Source organism: Coloeus monedula, assembly GCF_965178545.1.
Source record: "Coloeus monedula genome assembly, chromosome: W".
In the NCBI taxonomy this organism is placed as follows: domain Eukaryota; kingdom Metazoa; phylum Chordata; class Aves; order Passeriformes; family Corvidae; genus Coloeus; species Coloeus monedula.
The window spans coordinates 12,882,250-12,900,364 of NC_138821.1; the positions used below are offsets into that span (position 1 = coordinate 12,882,250).

General features: G+C 44.5%; 1 protein-coding gene and 1 long non-coding RNA gene across 4 annotated transcripts in view; both read left to right on the forward strand.

Annotated features, from left to right (window-relative positions):
* The first annotated feature begins 2,068 nt into the window (after positions 1 to 2,068).
* On the forward strand, positions 2,069 to 10,259 carry LOC309584597. Its single transcript, XR_014227244.1, has 3 exons — positions 2,069 to 2,634; positions 6,274 to 6,442; positions 8,934 to 10,259. It is a non-coding gene; the product is annotated as an uncharacterized lncRNA (long non-coding RNA).
* A 641-nt stretch (positions 10,260 to 10,900) lies between these two features.
* Positions 10,901 to 18,115, forward strand: part of LOC309584553 (kinesin-like protein KIF2A) — a gene marked incomplete at its 3' end in the record, with an annotated part of 197,276 nt that continues 190,061 nt past the window's right edge. For all 3 annotated transcript variants that reach the window (XM_082300600.1, XM_082300601.1, XM_082300602.1), the window contains exon 1: positions 10,901 to 11,043. In XM_082300600.1, coding sequence (XP_082156726.1) covers positions 10,980 to 11,043 — 64 coding nt within the window. In that variant the 5' untranslated portion in view covers positions 10,901 to 10,979. The remainder of the gene's footprint in view (positions 11,044 to 18,115) is intronic.

The following is an 18,115-nucleotide window of genomic DNA, read 5'->3' on the forward strand; positions in this document are numbered from 1 at the left end:
TATTGGTCAAGGCTGTGTGTGCTTAAGAACTATCTGCACTTTTATGATGATAGTAATATAAATGTAGCTGCCAGGAATCACTCTAATTTTTGTATTTGTAATTTTACCAAGATTGTTGGGTGTGACTTTTCGTATTTAGCACCGGCTGTGTCTCATCAATTGATAAGGTCTAACTACACCATATACCATAAATTGCTACCCACACCTATTGGGATGGACCTCACATTAGTAAAGCAATTAGTGAAACATCAGGACCTAATTGAGATTTTAGAAGAAATCCGAAAGAACGGGAAAAAGACCTTAGTCACCATCCATCATGACACACAAGAAATAAACAGAATCTTGCAAAGAGTAAAACAAGATGCAGGTCATAACTGGTGGGACGTGATTTTCGGGTGGTCACCTACCGCAACTGGCATTCTAAATACGTTATGTCACCCCATAATTGTCTTACTAATTTTGGTGAGTGCTTGCCTTGTGCTGTCTTTTATGGTGTTTTTTTGGAAATATAGAGTGCTAAAGAAGTTATCAGTTTTAACTACTTTGTCAAATGCACATGGAAAAGCATTAAAGGATGCTTATCATAAAATATTATTAGAAAAAGAATTTGTGTATTAGTAAAAGAATTTTCTAACTCTATAGAAAAGGGGGGACTGACTCAGGGGGAGGAGGGGGAAGCAGAGGTTAAATGATTTGCTAAAAAGTTGTTTGTTAAAAGCAATGCATACAGCTTGATCAATGCCTATTGCGCCTTCCAAAGCAGAATGAGAAGATATAAGACTATTGATAAAGGGAAGGAATCTTGATCTTCTTGACCAAAGATCCTGTTTTCAAACCTAAAACTAGCTTAAACCATCCTTGAAGTTTGAACTTGGGCCAGGGACATAAAGAGCATGCGCAGGGAAGCAAGGTGAAAAGTTCAGAATGAGGAAGACCCTTCACTTCATCCCAGAGACCCCTGCTCACGACCACCAGAGAACACTGCACAAGCACAAAGCGGATGTAAATGACTTTTGGGCTCATTATAATACGAGGCGAGGCTAGGTGGGGCTAGGTAATGAATATGTATAGGCATATTGGGAAACTTAATGAATATGGAGTTTGTAACCCGATATATACCAAGCAGAATGCAGCTGTCAGCACGCATGACTTTGGAGGAATTATCCCCCATGCATCCCAGCGCTGGAATAAACATACCTACTTTACTACTTATTCCAGTAGTGGAGTCTTTTCCACATACCAGTTTCCTTATCTTAGGGTTACAAACACAGCACACTATTCTTAATACATTTATTACATCTATTTTGCTAATACATAATTCTACTATTACACATTTTTTGCTATATTATACTTTATTTATAATTGTGTATTGATTATGTTTGTATTCTCTTATTATATTTTTTACTCTTTTGTGACAGTTCCTCTATTTGTCATTAAAATGGCAGTTAGCATGCGTCTTCCTTCTTATCGCTTAGCCCATAGGGGTTAGGCCCCTGTTTTGCAGACAAGGGGTTAGCCAAACCCATTAGCTCGCATTCCATTCCCTTATCATCCTAGTCCACTCGGGTTTGTTTTTTTTAAGAGCAGTTAGTGTTAGACATAGCATCTCCTATTCACTTCTCATCATAGCCCCTTTCCAGGGCTAGGCTTCTTGTCTTGCAAAAGCAGTTTCAGTTGAGCATAGCAGCCAACACTCAACTTTTACTAATCTATGTTATAAATAAAGTATGTAATTCATGCTATTATAAAACTGGAATGTAATCAGACCCTACAGAGACCGAGTTTCAAAATCCCTGCACCAGCCTGTCTGAGAGAAAAATTTCACAACACTAAAAGTATTTCTTTCACAATAAGTGAGGATTCCACCTAGGTGGGGTTGGATCTTATCACCGGGACATTTGCACCATGACGACTTGATCACCACACTGATATCTACATTGCATCTGATAAGGAATCGGACATTCCGGGAACTAAAAATAGCTATTCCAGGAACCAGAGATGGCCCATCCATCAGCAGAAATGACCCACTCATCACCCAGGATGGACAATTCATCAGACCCAGGAAAGGCTTTGTGCAGCCCAACTCCGGGACAAGAAAACTTCATGAATACAAGAAGAATAGAATTAATTCGGACTCTACCCAAAAAACTGAATAAGAAGGGACCAGCCAAAGCAGCAGCCGTGAACTTGGGAGGTCTGGTGCGATAGAGATCAGATCTATGCGTGTTCACCCAGCTCCGACCCCGGGCTCGAAGCTGCTTTTCTCGATCGTGGCTTTTGAAACCGATATTTCGGTCGCATAATAAATGTAATTTCTTTATAAATTTTGATTGGGCAATTCTGTTTATAATATTTTGGTGACCCCGACGTGATATGATTTGGGGTATCGCAGACCCCTTTTTCGGTCAGGAGGCGCCCCACTAATTTTTCTAGCGGCCTGGCCAGACAGGGGATCCTGCGGACCAATCATATCAACGAACCTAATTTAAAGTGGCACCTCGATCGAGAAAAGGAAATAAAACGAGCTCTCAGGGAACTCGGGGGGGGACCCAGGGTGGGATCCTCGGAGCCGCGGCAGGGTAATTCACTCATAAAAGTCTACGTGCACGAAGAATCCACACAGGAAAACGGACCGTAAGTATCGCGTGGTTGATTGAGGGCGACCGAGCGTGTGTGTGAGACGTGATATTGTCATGAAGCGAGTGCGGACCCCAAGATTGCAGTTCCTCTCTCCAGCGAGGGAAGAGGTCGGTCAAGGGGAAAGCGAAAGAAAAACCTAATTCTTTTCCACACATCAAGCCCGAATAAACCGAGAAATTCGGGGGATCGGTCGCGGATGGCTAGGGGGAAGGGTACGTCCTTTATTGAGTTCAAGGACTAGTAAGCCCCCTAGTCTCGGACATATTTAGTCCAGGTAAAAGTCAGAACTTTGAGAGCAGTTACCGGAGGAAAACCCCCAGACTGGTCCTCTGCGAGGGCTACTATACTGGTAACATATTAAATACAAATTTGAAACGGTACCGAATTCAGGAACTTAGAGGACTCTGCGCAAAGTCCAGGTAAGAAGTAATTTTTTTATTTTTTTCTCTTTAAGATGGAACAGAAAAAGAGTAAAATCCCGAGAAAACCCCAAGAAAAAACAGGGGGTGGGAAGGAACAAGGGATACCTGAAATCCCAAGAGATAGTCCCTAAGCTGGATACTAGAACATTGGGGGGACTGTCCCGAAAGGAGAAATAAACCCAAGGAAAGGAGAAAAAGAAAAAGGCAAAGAAAGAGAGGGGTTGAGCCCCCTTGGAAGCATTGCCCCCCCACCGAGCCCAGGCTCCTGTTGCGCCGCCGGTCCTAGAGCCCGAGGCCCCTCCTGTCCCGGCTCTCACGGCACAGCCCGCGGCTCCACCGCTTGTCCCAGCCCCGGTGTTCCCGCCGCCCCCTCCAGCCCCTGCGGGTCCGGCGGCAGGCCAGCATCCCCTTACGGCCTCCCGCCCATGCCCCGGCCTCGGTGGTGGCCCCAGTCCCGGCTTCGGCCCCGGCCCCGATGTTCCCGGCCGTTCCGCCGGCCCCTGCCCCCGCTGCGTTGTCTGACACAGCTCCACTGAACCCGGCTGCGGCCCCGCACAGGGTTCAGCAGCAACACGGAGTCCTGCTGCCGTGGCTGCTGTGGACCCGTGCAGAGGGTCCACGCCGGGCTCTGGTGTCCGTCAGAGGAGCTTGTCCCCTTGCCAGTTCCAGCGGCACTTTCCGCTTATCCCCCCCTCTCCTGGAAGAATCAGCCCCGGAGAGGATTCCCACCTCCTACCCCCCCCTCCCTCGCCTGCACCGTTCCCCTGGCAACGACCGCTTCTGCCGTTTCTCTTAAAGGAGAAGCAAACACCAAAGTTTGAGCAGATCTCAAATATTTAGCACACAAGAAGAAAAAGGGGTTGATTCATGGGAGAAGGATGAAAGATGAGAAAATCTTTCAGGAGGTGTAGTACTGTCAGAGGCTTCTCAATTTAAGGTCCAGGAAGCCCTTGATAAAATTAAAGTCGGACCCCTAAAGCAAGAACTAATTTTTTTGTAGACTCGGGAGCTGAACAAACCACCGTTCAGTGACTGCCGAGTGGATGTACAACAAGCAAAGATACCCCAACGGTGGTCAGAGAAAAAGAGGAATCCTTTAAGGTCCCGGTTATTAAAAATGTAGAGTTCGAATCTGAAACCAGGACATGCCTAGGGAATGTTTTGTTGATTGAAGAGGCTAACTACATTTTGTTAAAAAGAGATTTGATGGTGGCTTCGGAGGTAAGCTTGATTGTTCAGGAGTCACAGTTTGTAGTGAGCTTATACAAACTAACCATAGAAGATAAAGACAAAGTGAATCCAAAAGTCTAGTATACCAAAGGAGAGGCAGGCAGAATAGAAATTACACCCATTCATATCGAGATTAAAAGGCCAGAAGATCTGATTAAGGGTTAAATAACATCCTCTTCCTATAGAAGGGAGAAAGGGACTAAAGCAAGTAATAGCTGAGGCGCTGTTCCCCACGGTCCCCTAATCCGTGCACTTTGCTGGGTGGCACCCCCCTCAGATACCTGGTGTGGTGTGGTAGACTTGAGAGGTGCCTTTTTGGACTTGTACTCTGGCAGAGCTGGGATTGTTTCACTTTTCGGTGGGGGGATCCAGGAACCCGCTGGGGACGGCAGCTCGGGTGAGCCTCCTTGCCTCAGGGGTTTGTGGACTCACCGAGCTTGTTTGGTCGGGCTCTTGAGCAATTGCTCAGCCGGTTTTGCTCGGGGAGCCAGGCTGCCTCAGTGCCTGAATGGCTTGCTGGTGGCTGGACCAACAGAATGGGATGTGAGAGAAGCCACTATAAGGTTGTTAAATTTCTTAGGAGACAAGGGGTTAAAAGTCTCCAAATCAAAATCCCAGTTCACTGATCCCGAGGTAGAATACCTGGGACATTGGCTAACGGAAAAAAAAGGGGGGAACTATTTTTACAGACTCCAAGTATGCATTTGGTGTGGTACATACTTTTGGGAAAATTTGGGAAGAAAGAGGGCTAATTGACACCAGAGGGAGAGGATTAATCCATGGGGAAATAATAAAACAGATCCTAGAATCTGTCAGGGAGCCAGAGGCGATCTCAATAGTGCATGTTAAGGGACACCAGACAGGGATGCAGTTCCGGACCCGAGGAAATAATCTAGCTGATAAAGAAGCAAAAACCACAGCATTATTAAAGGTAAGTACCCCGGAGGTCGAGCAAGGAGAACCCAAAGAATACCCCCCACAACCCTCCAAAAAGGAGATTGAAGACTACCTAAAAATAGGAGCAAAACCAGAAGAAGGTAAGTGGAGGTTACCAGATGGGAGGGAGATACTGTCAAAGGAATATGGTAGAAAATTCTAAAAAGACTGCACCAGCAAACTCATTGGGGGGCAAGGGCCCTAGCAGATCAATTTTTAAAATTTTTCGAATGTAAGGGTATTTATGAATTAGCAAAGCAGGAGGTACAGGGGTGCATGATATGCCAGAGAATAAACCGGGCTAACTCTCGGCAGGCAGTACTGGGAAGTCGTCCTGCTGCTCATCGGCCTTTCGAAAGGATCCAAATAGATTTTACTGAGCTTCCTAAAGTCGGAAGATATAAAAATTTGTTGGTATTAGTTGATAAACTAACCCACTGGGTGGAGGCTTTCCCTACCTCAAGGGCAACAGCCCAAACAGTTTCAAAGATATTATTGGAAGAAATTATACCCCGATATGGTATAATAGACTACATAGATTCGTATTAAGGAACACATTTCACCTCTAAAATTATTAAGCAATTGGCCGAGGCACTAGGGATTCGATGGCAATATCATACCCCTTGGCACCCCCTGAGCTCGGGCCAGGTGGAGAGAATGAACCAAACTCTAAAAGCACAATTATCAAAATTAATGTTAGAAACAAAAATGTCCTAGATAAAGTGTCTTTCCTTAGCCCTCCTAAACATCCGAACTATGCCTGAGACAGGGCTGTCACCCTTTGAGATGCTGTATTGGATGCCTTATAAACACGGAATGCCAGTAGGGCATCCTGGGAGAGAGGATGGACAAATCCATCCTTATCTGACAGCAATCAATAAAAATTTACAGGAGTTAAGGAAATGTGGGCTGGTGACACAACATTCCCCCCTGGGATTTGCTATCCACAAGATACAGCCTGGGGACAAAGTTCTTATAAAAACATGGAAGGAAACCCCTCTCACTCCTCACTGGGACGGTCCATTTCTTGTCCTCCTCACTACAGATGCAGCAATTCGAACGGCAGAGAAAGGCTGGACGCACGCTTCTCGAGTGAAGAAAATCGAAGTCCAGGAACGAACACCTGAGTGGAGGATCACCTCTTCACCAGGACATTTAAAAATAAAATTTCACAGACTCAACAAATGACTGGAAGGGATCAGATAAGTTGTAATGTAATTGGTTGTGAATGTTATCCCTTTGTCTCTTTCAAGTGTGAATATTGTAACGAAATTTGGGTTGCTCATTGTCACAGAGGGGATAGGCCCAGAGGCCTGTGTACAAAGTGTTTGGAGGAGGAGCAAGACCTGACTAGACAATACTTAAACCTTGCTACTAACGTAGGGAAATTGGAACTAAACTCCCCTGAGTGGTACGCCATATATAAATACGGGGTCAGGGGAAAATTGGATGCACCAGCAGAAATTCTAACAGTTGAATGCTGGAAAACAATCAAAAGTACCTTGTGGATCAGACACAATAAAGCTCTCTAGGTAGAACTTATATAAGAAAAGGTATGCTATTCGGTCCAGCCATAGGACCCCAGAAGAATATTCCTGCTGCCAAGAAGATGGCTTACCTCACCACTGGCTGGACTCCAGTGGGCGAAGGCAAAGGCAGAGGGATACACCTATGGGGGTTCCTGATGGTTCTGAGCCTGACCATATGCCTAACACTTAATACACCACTAGAGGGTTTGTCCCCCAAAGAGGGCCAAAAAGCTGACAGTCTTTGTGAACTGTGTCAGCAGGTCCTCCTGAAGGAACAGGAGACACATCAGAGCCCAGAGAACTGCAAGGGAAATAGCAAACATTGTGATCTGAATGGCACTCGATTTCAAATTTGTGAATTGGAAGGAAAAATTAAATGCTCATCTCGAAATGCAAGGTTTAAGAAAAGGAAGTCAGAAGTTCCTCCTCTCAAAAATAAAACCCAGTACTATAGGAGACATAAGAGAAATATAGACCAAATGCCGTTTTCAATCTATGACCACTGTAATCATACTGTATGGGTTGGAGGGAAGAAAAAATCTATCTTCCTAGCCTATTCTCAGATCAACAAATTATGTTATGATAATTCAAAATTAAGCATGTGCTTGGTGGATGGAAAAACTTACTGGGTGGGGAAAATTTTAAGGTACGAAGACAGATCATCCCTCGGCAACGAACCAGTTATACTAGACCTCCTTGAGGAAAATGATGACAGGGCATGCTTGCAATATGATAACACCTTTTGCTTTTCTAAGAACAAGGATGGCATGGACGCAGAAAGCACTATGAAACAGGTAGCATTAAAGCTTAAAAAACAAAAATCAGAAATAAGAAAAAAGAGAATAGAACAAGAGACACTATTGGCATTAAGCAAACAATACGACTTACTAGAAAAGCAGTATAATGATTGGGAATGGCCAGCCCCTAACACTAACTTGTTCATAGACTTAATGCAAGAAATCGCTACTGAGTTAAGTTTATCCAACTGTTGGATATGTGGGGGGCTAAAATCAGCAGAAAAATGGCCTTGGAAGGGTGAAGGCTTAGCTCCAGAACAACTTCTAAAAAGAGATAAAAATCAGTTCTCAATGACTACACAGAGGCCTGAAGGTTGGATTCTAGACCAACGAGTAATAGGAATAATTTGCATCAGCAGGGAAGGAAGTGAATATACTGAGGTTGTGGGATACACTCGGTGTATATCCACCCTAGCAATATATTCAAATAACAAAAATAAAATCTGGTAACCAGAACCCCCTGCAGGACATTGGAGTCAAGAAAGAAAAGCAAATTGTGATTGGAATAGTCGAGTTAACCTTTGCTGGTACAAACTATCTGGAGCTAACCCTTACCAATCCTTAGAAGACTTAAAAGAATATTGGAGAGAACCAGAAAATATGAGAATAAAATGGAAAGCCCCTGATGGTATATACTGGATATGTGGCAAAAAGGCATACAGCGAACTGCCCAGTAAATGGAAAGGTTCATGCACTCTAGGTATGATTCAACCTTCTTTCTTTACACGCCCCAGATCAGAAAGTGGCCTGTTAGGAGCCCCTCTATACGAAACCTTAAGCCGAAAGAAAAGGGGGATAAAGAAAACACTACCTATAGCAGGTGGGAGTCAAAAATGGGGTGAAGAAGAATGGCCCACAGAAAGAATAATCCAATATTATGGCCCAGCAACATGGGCACAGGATGGGAGCTGGGGGTATAGAACCCCTGTCTATTTACTCAATCGGCTCATAAGGCTCCAAGCTCTAGTAGAAGTGGTTTCAAATCATACCTCGGATGCACTAGAACTGTTAGCTAAACAACATTCCCAGATGCATGCCTTTGTATACCAGAACTGAATTGCATTAGACTATTTGTTAGCTAAGGAAGGGGGAGTCTGTGGCAAGTTCAATGAATCAGAATGCTGCATAGAAATTGATGACTATGGAGAGACCATCAGGGACCTCGCAGCTGAAATGAAAAAAGTGGCACATGTTCCAGTCCAAAAATGGAATTCCATCTTACAAGCATCTTGGTGGGAACAATTATTTGATGGTACATGGTGGAAGAAAACAGCATTCTTCATACTTTGTTCAGTGGCCGGGGTGATATTCATACCCTGCATGATACTGTAATGAATTCCGGGACTCAATCTGCTAATTACAATTTTATTTATTAACAGCAAGCAAGCAAGGCAAAAGCAAATACAGCGCTGGGCGGCAGGGGAGTCTCCGCTCCACCAACTGCTGCGCTTTTCGCCAGTTCCAGTTCCTTCTTATACAGTCTCTTTTCCGGTTAACGTGTCTTTTTCGTGGTATTCTGCGCATGTGTGACTTGTTGCTAGGGGGTCTTTTTTCCTCCTGGTGGTCGCAGAATGAAGGTTAGTAGTCATCCTCCGGTGTCTTTTGGTTGATCCTTCCTTGTATGGTCATTATGCTCAAGGTCCTGGAACTAAAAGCTGATTAAGCAAGTACAGATAGGGATTAGGCAAGCACGTATTTGTCTCTGGCTCTTATCTAGGTATAGGCAGCTGGTTTCCTGCTACTTGATATTTAGTGGACAAAACATCCTGTATCCTTCACAATACCATGTTTTATTAGATTAATACACTCAGTAGTACAAGGTATGCAAATAGCTGTGATGCCCATGGACCTGGAACTAGCTGCTGGAGGATTAGGCAAAACCAATAAAATCTCTAAAATCATGGAATTAAAAGAAGAAGAAGCAAATAGTAAAGCTGCTGAGGTTCTGATCAAGTTTGAAAAGCAGATTAAGGAGGAAAAGCCAGAGTTACAAGAAAAACTAAATAACTATGACTAAAAGGATTTTTTTTGTTTGAATTTTCATACCTTTATATTTGTAGTGTTTGATAATATTATTTCTATTTTGAAGTAACAAAAGATAGCACGAATTAATGTTTCCATATAAAAAGGGGGGAAATTGTTATAAATAAAGTATGTAATTCGTGCTATTATAAAACTGGAATGTAATCAGACCCTACAGAGACCGAGTTTCAAAATCCCTGCACCAGCCTGTCTGAGAGAAAAATTTCACAACACTAAAAGTATTTCTTTCACAATAAGTGAGGATTCCACCTAGGTGGGGTTGGATCTTATCACCGGGACATTTGCACCATGACGACTTGATCACCACACTCTGATATCTACATTGCATCTGATAAGGAATCGGACATTCCGGGAACTAAAAATAGCTATTCCAGGAACCAGAGATGGCCCATCCATCAGCAGAAATGACCCACTCATCACCCAGGATGGACAATTCATCAGACCCAGGAAAGGCTTTGTGCAGCCCAACTCCGGGACAAGAAAACTTCGGACTCTACCCAAAAAACTGTATAAGAAGAGACCAGCCAAAGCAGCAGCCGTGAACTTGGGAGGTCTGGTGCGATAGAGATCAGATCTATGCGTGTTCACCCAGCTCCGACCCCGGGCTCGGTGCTGCTTTTCTCGATCGTGGCTTTTGAAACCGATATTTCGGTCGCATAATAAATGTCATTTCTTTATAAATCTTGATTGGGCAATTTTGTTTATAATATCTATACTTTATGCTTAAGCACCTATGTTAAAAGAATTCTATGTTTCATATGTTAAAGGAGTCCTGTGTTTAAAGGAGTCCTGTGTATCAAAGGTTGGGGAGCAAGCAAAAAGCATACTTCTATGCTGCTTTACTTGGCACACGGGAGCCTTATGAGTAGATATTAGGTAGATAAAGCTATTACATTAAAATTTCAAGGCAGCTCTGTCACCATCTGATGCCAAACAAGCGCACGCGTGTGGTTTTATGTCAGGGACAGGGCCAAGAGGAGACGCTCGCACGGGCGGCTCGCAGTTGGGACGAACATCTGGCCCAGGGTAAAGCGAGCAGGGAGGCAGCCCCAAGGGAGCGGGGCGCCCATCTTGTGCCAGCCCCGCCCAGGTGCCGTGAAGGGCGGAGAACAAACCGCGGAAGAGCTTCTGCCCCCTCCTTCTCCGTGAGCCGGGCCTGTCGTGATGCCGCGGCGAGCTGCACAGGCGCTGCAACTACCAGTGTTTGTTATATCCGCCCGGCGCCTTTTCTTTCTCTCCGCCCCCCCCTTTCCGCCCGCCTGCCCTCTCGAAGCCGCCGCGGTCGGTGCTGCTATCGCCGCCGTTGCTGCTGTGCGCGCCCTCACTGCTCCCTGTGCGCTGTCCGGCAGCGCCCCCGATACCTCCGGCTGCCCCATGAAGCGATGGCAGCGGCCAGCTTCAGCAAGGTTCAGATAGGGATCTACGTGGAGATCAAGCGCAGCGATGGTCAGTGGAGCAGGGGCGGCGGGATGGGGCAGGGGAGGCGGGAGTGGGCCAGTTCGACGAAGTGGCCGAGTGCCGTCGCCCTGGTGTGCGTGGCGCAGGCGGGGGGCGGGGAGGAGGCTGCCCGCGGGGCCCATTGTGTGCGCGGGGCTGGGAAGTGGTTGGGCCTGGCGCGCGCTGCGGTTGTCAAGGGAGAGCTCGAGCTTGGCGGCGGAGGGCGGTTATCGCTAGGGGCGGGGAGGCTGCAGCAGGCCGGGGAGGAGCGGCGGTGGGTTAAGGGGCTGAAATGGCGGGGAGAAGGGGGGTACGAGAGAGATGAAGCAGGGATGGAATGGGCTCATGGGGGAGGAGAAAACGGGGCAAGTTTGGGGTGAGCTATGAGACGTGCGGAGAGGCTGTGGATGGGGTTGAGGTGATTTGGGAAAAGAGGGGTGTGGGTGGGAGGAAAGCATGGGGAGGTTTTGTCGGGGAGGTGGGAGGGGATGAGGTGACGGAAGGAGGAAAGGCTTTCAGTGCAAAGACTTGTTTGCTTTGGCGTTTGAGCCATGTTCTGAAAAAATGACACAACAGTGTGCTCTGACAGAAATGCCTTTAGATGCTTTCATCATTTGACAAAAAAGCTTGATATTATTATTCCAGTTGTTCCTTATGATTAAAATACACGAAGAGTATTTGCTATTTATGCCCATGAGTTTTTTCTCTGTTGGGGATCCAGTGTTTCTCATCTTGTCCAGTATCATGATGGGAGGATGTATGGTGCTGACTAAAAATACGCATTAATAAAGGAAGTGTGTGTGTTAGGTTTAGGGTACTAATTAATCATATTTGTCCGGAACAAGAACTGAAATGGGAAGTTCACTGACTGAATGAATGGCAAGTCATTTGTGGCGTAAGCGCTTCAATTTGAGTGGGAATATGTAATCTGTTGTAGAGCTTGTCAGCGAAGAAAGCCGACTTGTTCTTCACACTCCAGACTGCAACACACAGAGGGGAGAGAATGCCTCTGAGATCTATGACATCTACTAAACAGGGGTGGGGTTCTGCTGGGATTTTCTGGAAAATCTTTTTTTTTTCCTATTTTTTTTCTTTTTTTTTTTTTTTTCTCCTCTCCTGGATTCAGGAGCTTGCTAAAGAATAAGCAGATGTTTTTAATGGAAGAAAGACCTGGAGATCAAAGGCACTGAAGTTAGCGTGGTTTTGTCTTAAGACAGGAAATGAGCATCCAACAAGCTTTATGCAGCTTGTCTACTCATGTCCCATGACGCAGTTCAACTCTACAATAAAATAATGATCGGTGTTACCTGGACACTATATTAAACCTAAGCTCTCAATTTGTGCTCAATGGCTTGTATGTCACGTGAAGGGTCTGATTGGTCTGGCAGTTATTTACATAACTCCTGCAGATCTCTGTCTGAGGTTTCAGAAAACCTCATTGTAGCAACTTGTAAAAATTTTCCTGAGGCTTGTGTGAACTTCTAATAAATGCTGCTGTTTGTTTTGTATGCCTTTGGAAAATAAGGCATGAGAAAGCTTTGCTTCTTCCCTCCCTTCCCCCTGGGTTCTGCTGTCTGTAATGTCAGAAGTGAGGACAGTAACTCTTGAACATAACAATCCTTATTTTCAGTACTGTTAATGGTTTACATATTTTGCTGTATCACATATATGTGATGCAGCACAATAAATATATTACGCATCAGTAATATAGTAGGGAGATGCTGTCACAGCAGTTGCTCAAACTATAGAATTTTGAGCATTTGTATTAATTTGGCCCTTGTGAGCAACCAGACTGCAGTGTCATACCAGAGTTAGAGTCCTGGTTATTGTGAGGTTTGCTTATTTTTCATTGGGACTGGAGGAGGAGATGCCCCGTTATGACTCCAGCTACTGCTCTGTTCTGTCCATTCTCTTTCCAGTAAACTGTAGGAGGAACTGTCCTAGGTATGGGGAAGGGAGCATTTAAAGAAATATATCAAAAGACAGACAGCACTAGATGGCATTTAGGTTGCATTGCCTTTCAGAAGGTAGGTTTCTGACCTGAACTGTGGTTGCACAGGCAATCGAGATTGCTCTATCTGCTTCTAACAGGGGGAGGGTCTTGTTGCCTGTCAGCTGTGTTGTTCCTACAAACTCTCCCATCCAGTGTGGCAAATTGTCATGGTTTAACCCCAGCCAGCCACCAAGCCCCATGCAGCCACTCGCTCACTCCCCCCCCCCCCAGTAGGATCAGGGAGAGAATTTTAAGGGTAAAAGCGAGAGAACTCATGGGTTGAGATAAAGACAGGTTAATAGGAAAAGCAAAAGCCACACACACAAGCAAACCAAGGAATTAATTAACTACTTCCCATGAGCAGGCAGGTGTTCAGCCATCTCCAGAAAAGCAGGAATACATCACGTGTAACGGTTATTTGGGAAGACAAATGCCATAACTTCAAATGTCCCCTTCCTCCTCCTTCTTTCCCTCACTGTATATACTGAGCATGATGTCATATGGTCTAGAATATCCCTTTGGTCAGTCGGGGTCAGCTGTCCCAACTGTGTCTCCTCCCAACCTCCCATGCACCCCCCAGCCCCTTCCCCAGCATGGTAGTACAAAAAGCAGCAAAGACTTTGGCTCTGTGTAAGCCCTGCTCATGAATAAAAACCCCATGTTTATACTATCAACTCTGTGTTCAGGACAAGTCCAAAACATAGCCCCATACCAGACACTGGGAAGAAAACCAACTCTACCTGATACAGTGGGGATACTGCAACACATGTATCAGACAACGAGGCCTGTGGAAAAGAAATATATATGGACCGATTCTTGATAGATGTTTCAGAGAGATGTTTATTTCTCCAGCCGCTTGGCCAGGTCTCTGCTGAGGAACTGAGGCAATCACAGGACCCGAGGGTCCTTGCCCGCGCAGGGGAACACAAAACAACCAATGGGGAACGAGGATGACCAGGGTCTAGGGAAACTCCGTGCCTCCTCCCACAGGGCCCCTCTCCCAGGACTACATGGCAGGGGGGAAGGGACCCCAGCATTTCACCCGTTTATTTTTAACAAAAAGAGATTTAAAACTTAACATTGAAAACAACTGGATAAACATAACAAGAACAGTTTCAAAACAAAACAAGCGACCCTCCTGAGTCTTTAAATGTCCAAACAGATTCTCTGGAACATCTTAAGGATAACAGGAGACAGGACTCTCCGAGCATGCTTTGTGGGGAAACTGAGGCAGGAGAGGGTTTCTTCCATTTGTGCCTGTTGGAACTCTAAACAACAATAGTTAATTTCTTCCCTCCCCCTCTTCATCCCCCACTTGGCATTGGAAAGGGATTTTTGGGGAAACAATTGGCAAAGGCATGGTTTTGTGAGGGAAACCATGGGTGAAAAAATGGATTTGGAATACACTGGGGGTAATAGGACATAGGGTAAAAGGGAAAGGTGGGATTAGGAAAGGGAGACTGTAGGGGGGGCTTATAATGGAGATACTGTCTAACATGACTACAATTTTTAGCATATATACTGCCTTTTACAGGAACACCATCAGGCCCAGTGACCTCTGCTGCTTGTAACCCTTTTCTACCTTGCACAATTTTGAACTCTACTACTTCTCCATCTCCTAAACTTGGGATGTATTTTTCAGGGTTATTCTTTTTAATAGCAGTTCTATGAACGAATATGTCTTCCTGGTTGTCACATCTTGTTATAAAACCATAATTTTGTTTAACATTATACCATTTTACTATTCCTAAAACCTTATCTACAGTGATCTTTTCCTTTTTCCGAGTAGCTGCTGTTTTCTGTCTCGCTGCGTTTTTGCTTTCTCTTTCGCTTTCGGTTGCTCCCGTGTTGGAACTGCCAGGGCTGCTGGGGCCGTTGGGGCTGCTCGTGCCTGCGTGCTCTTCCCGGGGTCACATTCGGGGCCGCGCCGCTCAGCTCCCGCGCCGCTTCTGCTCTCAGCTGCGCTTCCGCTGCCTGGGGCCCCGAGCGACGACCCCCCTGCTCCAGCCCTGCTCCAGCGTGCGTTTCGGCTAGGCGTGGCTCCGCTCCGCCGCCAGCCGCCTCCCGCGCGCCGCTCCTCTCAGGGGCTTGTTCCACCACGCACTGTGCAGGGCTGGGCGGGCACCGCCGGGTCGCGCTGCTCCCGCTGCACCTTGCTCTGCCGCCGACACTGCAGCTCGCGTTGCTCCGCCCGTGCATGGGAACTGCCTCGCTGCTGCTCAGAGAGTGCTCGGTGCATATGGCCGAGGCTGCACGGTCTCTGAGGCACGCTTCCCTTTGCCAAGACACAGCTGACATTGTTCAACAGTCTCGGTAATTAAATAATATTCACGAAAATATTCTTCTATCGGCATATATTTTGACTCAGAAATTAACTGTGTCCAAACAGTCTTCCAAAAGTCTTTGGTAAGAATCAAATCCCAAGAAACGTAGAAAAAGTTCTTAAACAACCCTGCCAGGAAGTGTTTCAGTTCCTTTTGAGCTTGAATTAAGCTAAAATTTACAAATCGTTGTTCAAGAATCTTTTCAAGTTTAAGATAAATGTCCATATGCGGCTCTGAAAGCCAAGAGTCTTTCCACGGTTCCTCCATAGTTTAGATATGGAATAGCAAAACAAAAACAAGAAGAGAAATCCAGAGTTTACTCACAAATCAGTTGCTGTCCTGAGGGATCGATGTCTTGCCCACATTATCCACCATTTGTTACAGTGGGGATACTGCAACACATGTATCAGACAACGAGGCCCGTGGAAAAGAAATATATATGGACTGATTCTTGATAGATGTTTCAGAGAGATGTTTATTTCTCCAGCCGCATGTCCGGGGCTCTGCCGAGGAACTGCTCAATCACGGGACCCGAGGGTCCTTGCCTGCACAGGGAAACACAAAAAACCAACGGGGAACGAGGTTGACCAGGGTCTAGGGAAACCCCGTGCCTCCCCCCACAGGGCCCCTCTCCACATGGCAGGGGGGAAGGGACCCCAACATCTACCCCAGCCAAAACCAACACAGCAATTTTTTTTTTCTCTGATTTAATGCATTAATTGATTATATGATTCACTAAACACAGTAGAAAACTTTTGGATGTGCTAGTTTTCTACAGGATTAGTGAGCTCAAATGACTCAGAGGGATCTGCGACCTCAACACTATCAGTGTATAGGAAATGCATGGACAAGGTGAAGCTGAAAAGTATGATCTTGTTCAGTAACTGTGAGCTACCTCAATCTACTCTACCCAGAACTACATTCTATGTAAAATCAGGGCTGTGTATTGTACTAGCTACCCTAGGATGAAAGCATGATTAAAACCATTTTAAAAACTTATGGAGAAAATGGTGTGTTGGTCTAGGCTTTTTTTCACATTGCCTTGTCTGTACGAAGTCCTTTTTTAAAACTAAAATTGTTTTGAGATGTAAGTATAATAATTCTTTAAATTTTTCTAATTTACCTGTTTATTTGCTGAATCCAGAGAAGAGTAAAGTTTCAGTTTCTTAGTTGGATCATTTGAAAAAGTATGCATTTTTTCCCATATCCCCACCAGTTATGCTACACACTTTTTCTGAACACACAGCTTGATTAATTTCAGCTAGCTTTATTTTTCTTTTAATAAAAAGAAAGACTAACAGAAGAGCACTTTTTTTTTGGTGTTAAAAGTCATACTTGTTCATTACAACAAAATTTCAAAGACGTAAAACACAATGAATGTGACCAGAACATTCTGGAAAGAAGTTACATATTCTGTAATTTTGGGAAGTTCTCATTAGTTTTAAGTGTTTCATGAGGGATTTCTTATAGGACTGAATAAAAAATAGATGCCATATATTATTAGAACTTGTGGCCAAAAACACGTGAAAACCAGTGTTTGGATAAACCCCAACATTTTCAAGGACTGATGCTGCAGAGCTGTTTGCTGTGTGTCTGTTTTTTCTCAGTAGGTAAACATTGGTATAAATGTTGTCTAGAATTTCAGATAATATTTTCAGTTAGAATAATTAGTCAGGCTCGTGTAATGTTAGAGCATATTAAGTCAGCTAGTTTGGCTTTTTATAATAATTTTTGATACTGAAATTCACTACTTATTTCAGCATAATTTATGTATGTTGCTTGAAATATGCCTTGGTAATCTGTCTTGGACACAGGAAAGAACTCGTTCATTTTAGGTTGTGAATTGCTAAGAATGGACTGCATTTCCAGTCTTCTTGAAAATTGTGCCTTATCACATGGAAGCTTAGGGAAGTAGAGGTGTGGCCAGAAGGTACCCATGAGACCTGCTGTAATGGTGTTTCCTCCTGTCCAGAAGATCCTTGTTGAGGTCTAAATATGGGCATTTGTTTGTTGATGAATTCCCTTTACTCAAATAATAGCCTCCTGCTTTATGTGTGCACTTATACCCATATCTCCACTTCTTGTGCATTATTCAGTTAATGATGACAAAGACCTAAATAACTACCTGGAGAAAGAATATCTCACTTTTTTCCCCATAAATTCAGTCTGCTGAAATAGGATACATTTCTTATGCACTGCAGCCCTTTAGTAGGCTGATTTGTGTTTTTCCTTTATTTTTTTAGTCCGTGTTCTGTCTATTTCTTCCTCAGGCTGTTTCTGTTTTCTCTGTCTTTGCAGATCTGAAATACTACCTAGGACAGAGAAATTAATTATATATTTTCTCATTTGAAAAGCAGGGGGAAAATACAGTTCTGGTCTCATTCTGTCAGAAATAATGTAACAGGAATGAGGAGAAAGGCTGTTCTTGTAATTAGAAGAGTGACTAAAGATTTGACAGAACTTCCTGGAACAGAAGAATAGTGAATTTTTAGGGATTAACCTTCAAATAGTGTAAAAAAGAAAGATCATGAGCTTGTGCCCATTTTTTTTTTTTATAGTATAAGAACAGGAGAGCTGTCAGTGTTTGAAAGAGAAAACTTAAAAGTGATAAAGGAGAACAAACTAGGTACAGCTAGCACATGCAGCTTGTTACCAGAGGAGATGGAAGCTAGAAGCATAGCAGAATTTTAAGAAGGATGTTGATGTGGATGGTAGGAATATCCAATTTTACACTAAAAATTAAAAAAAATACACCAGCAACTGT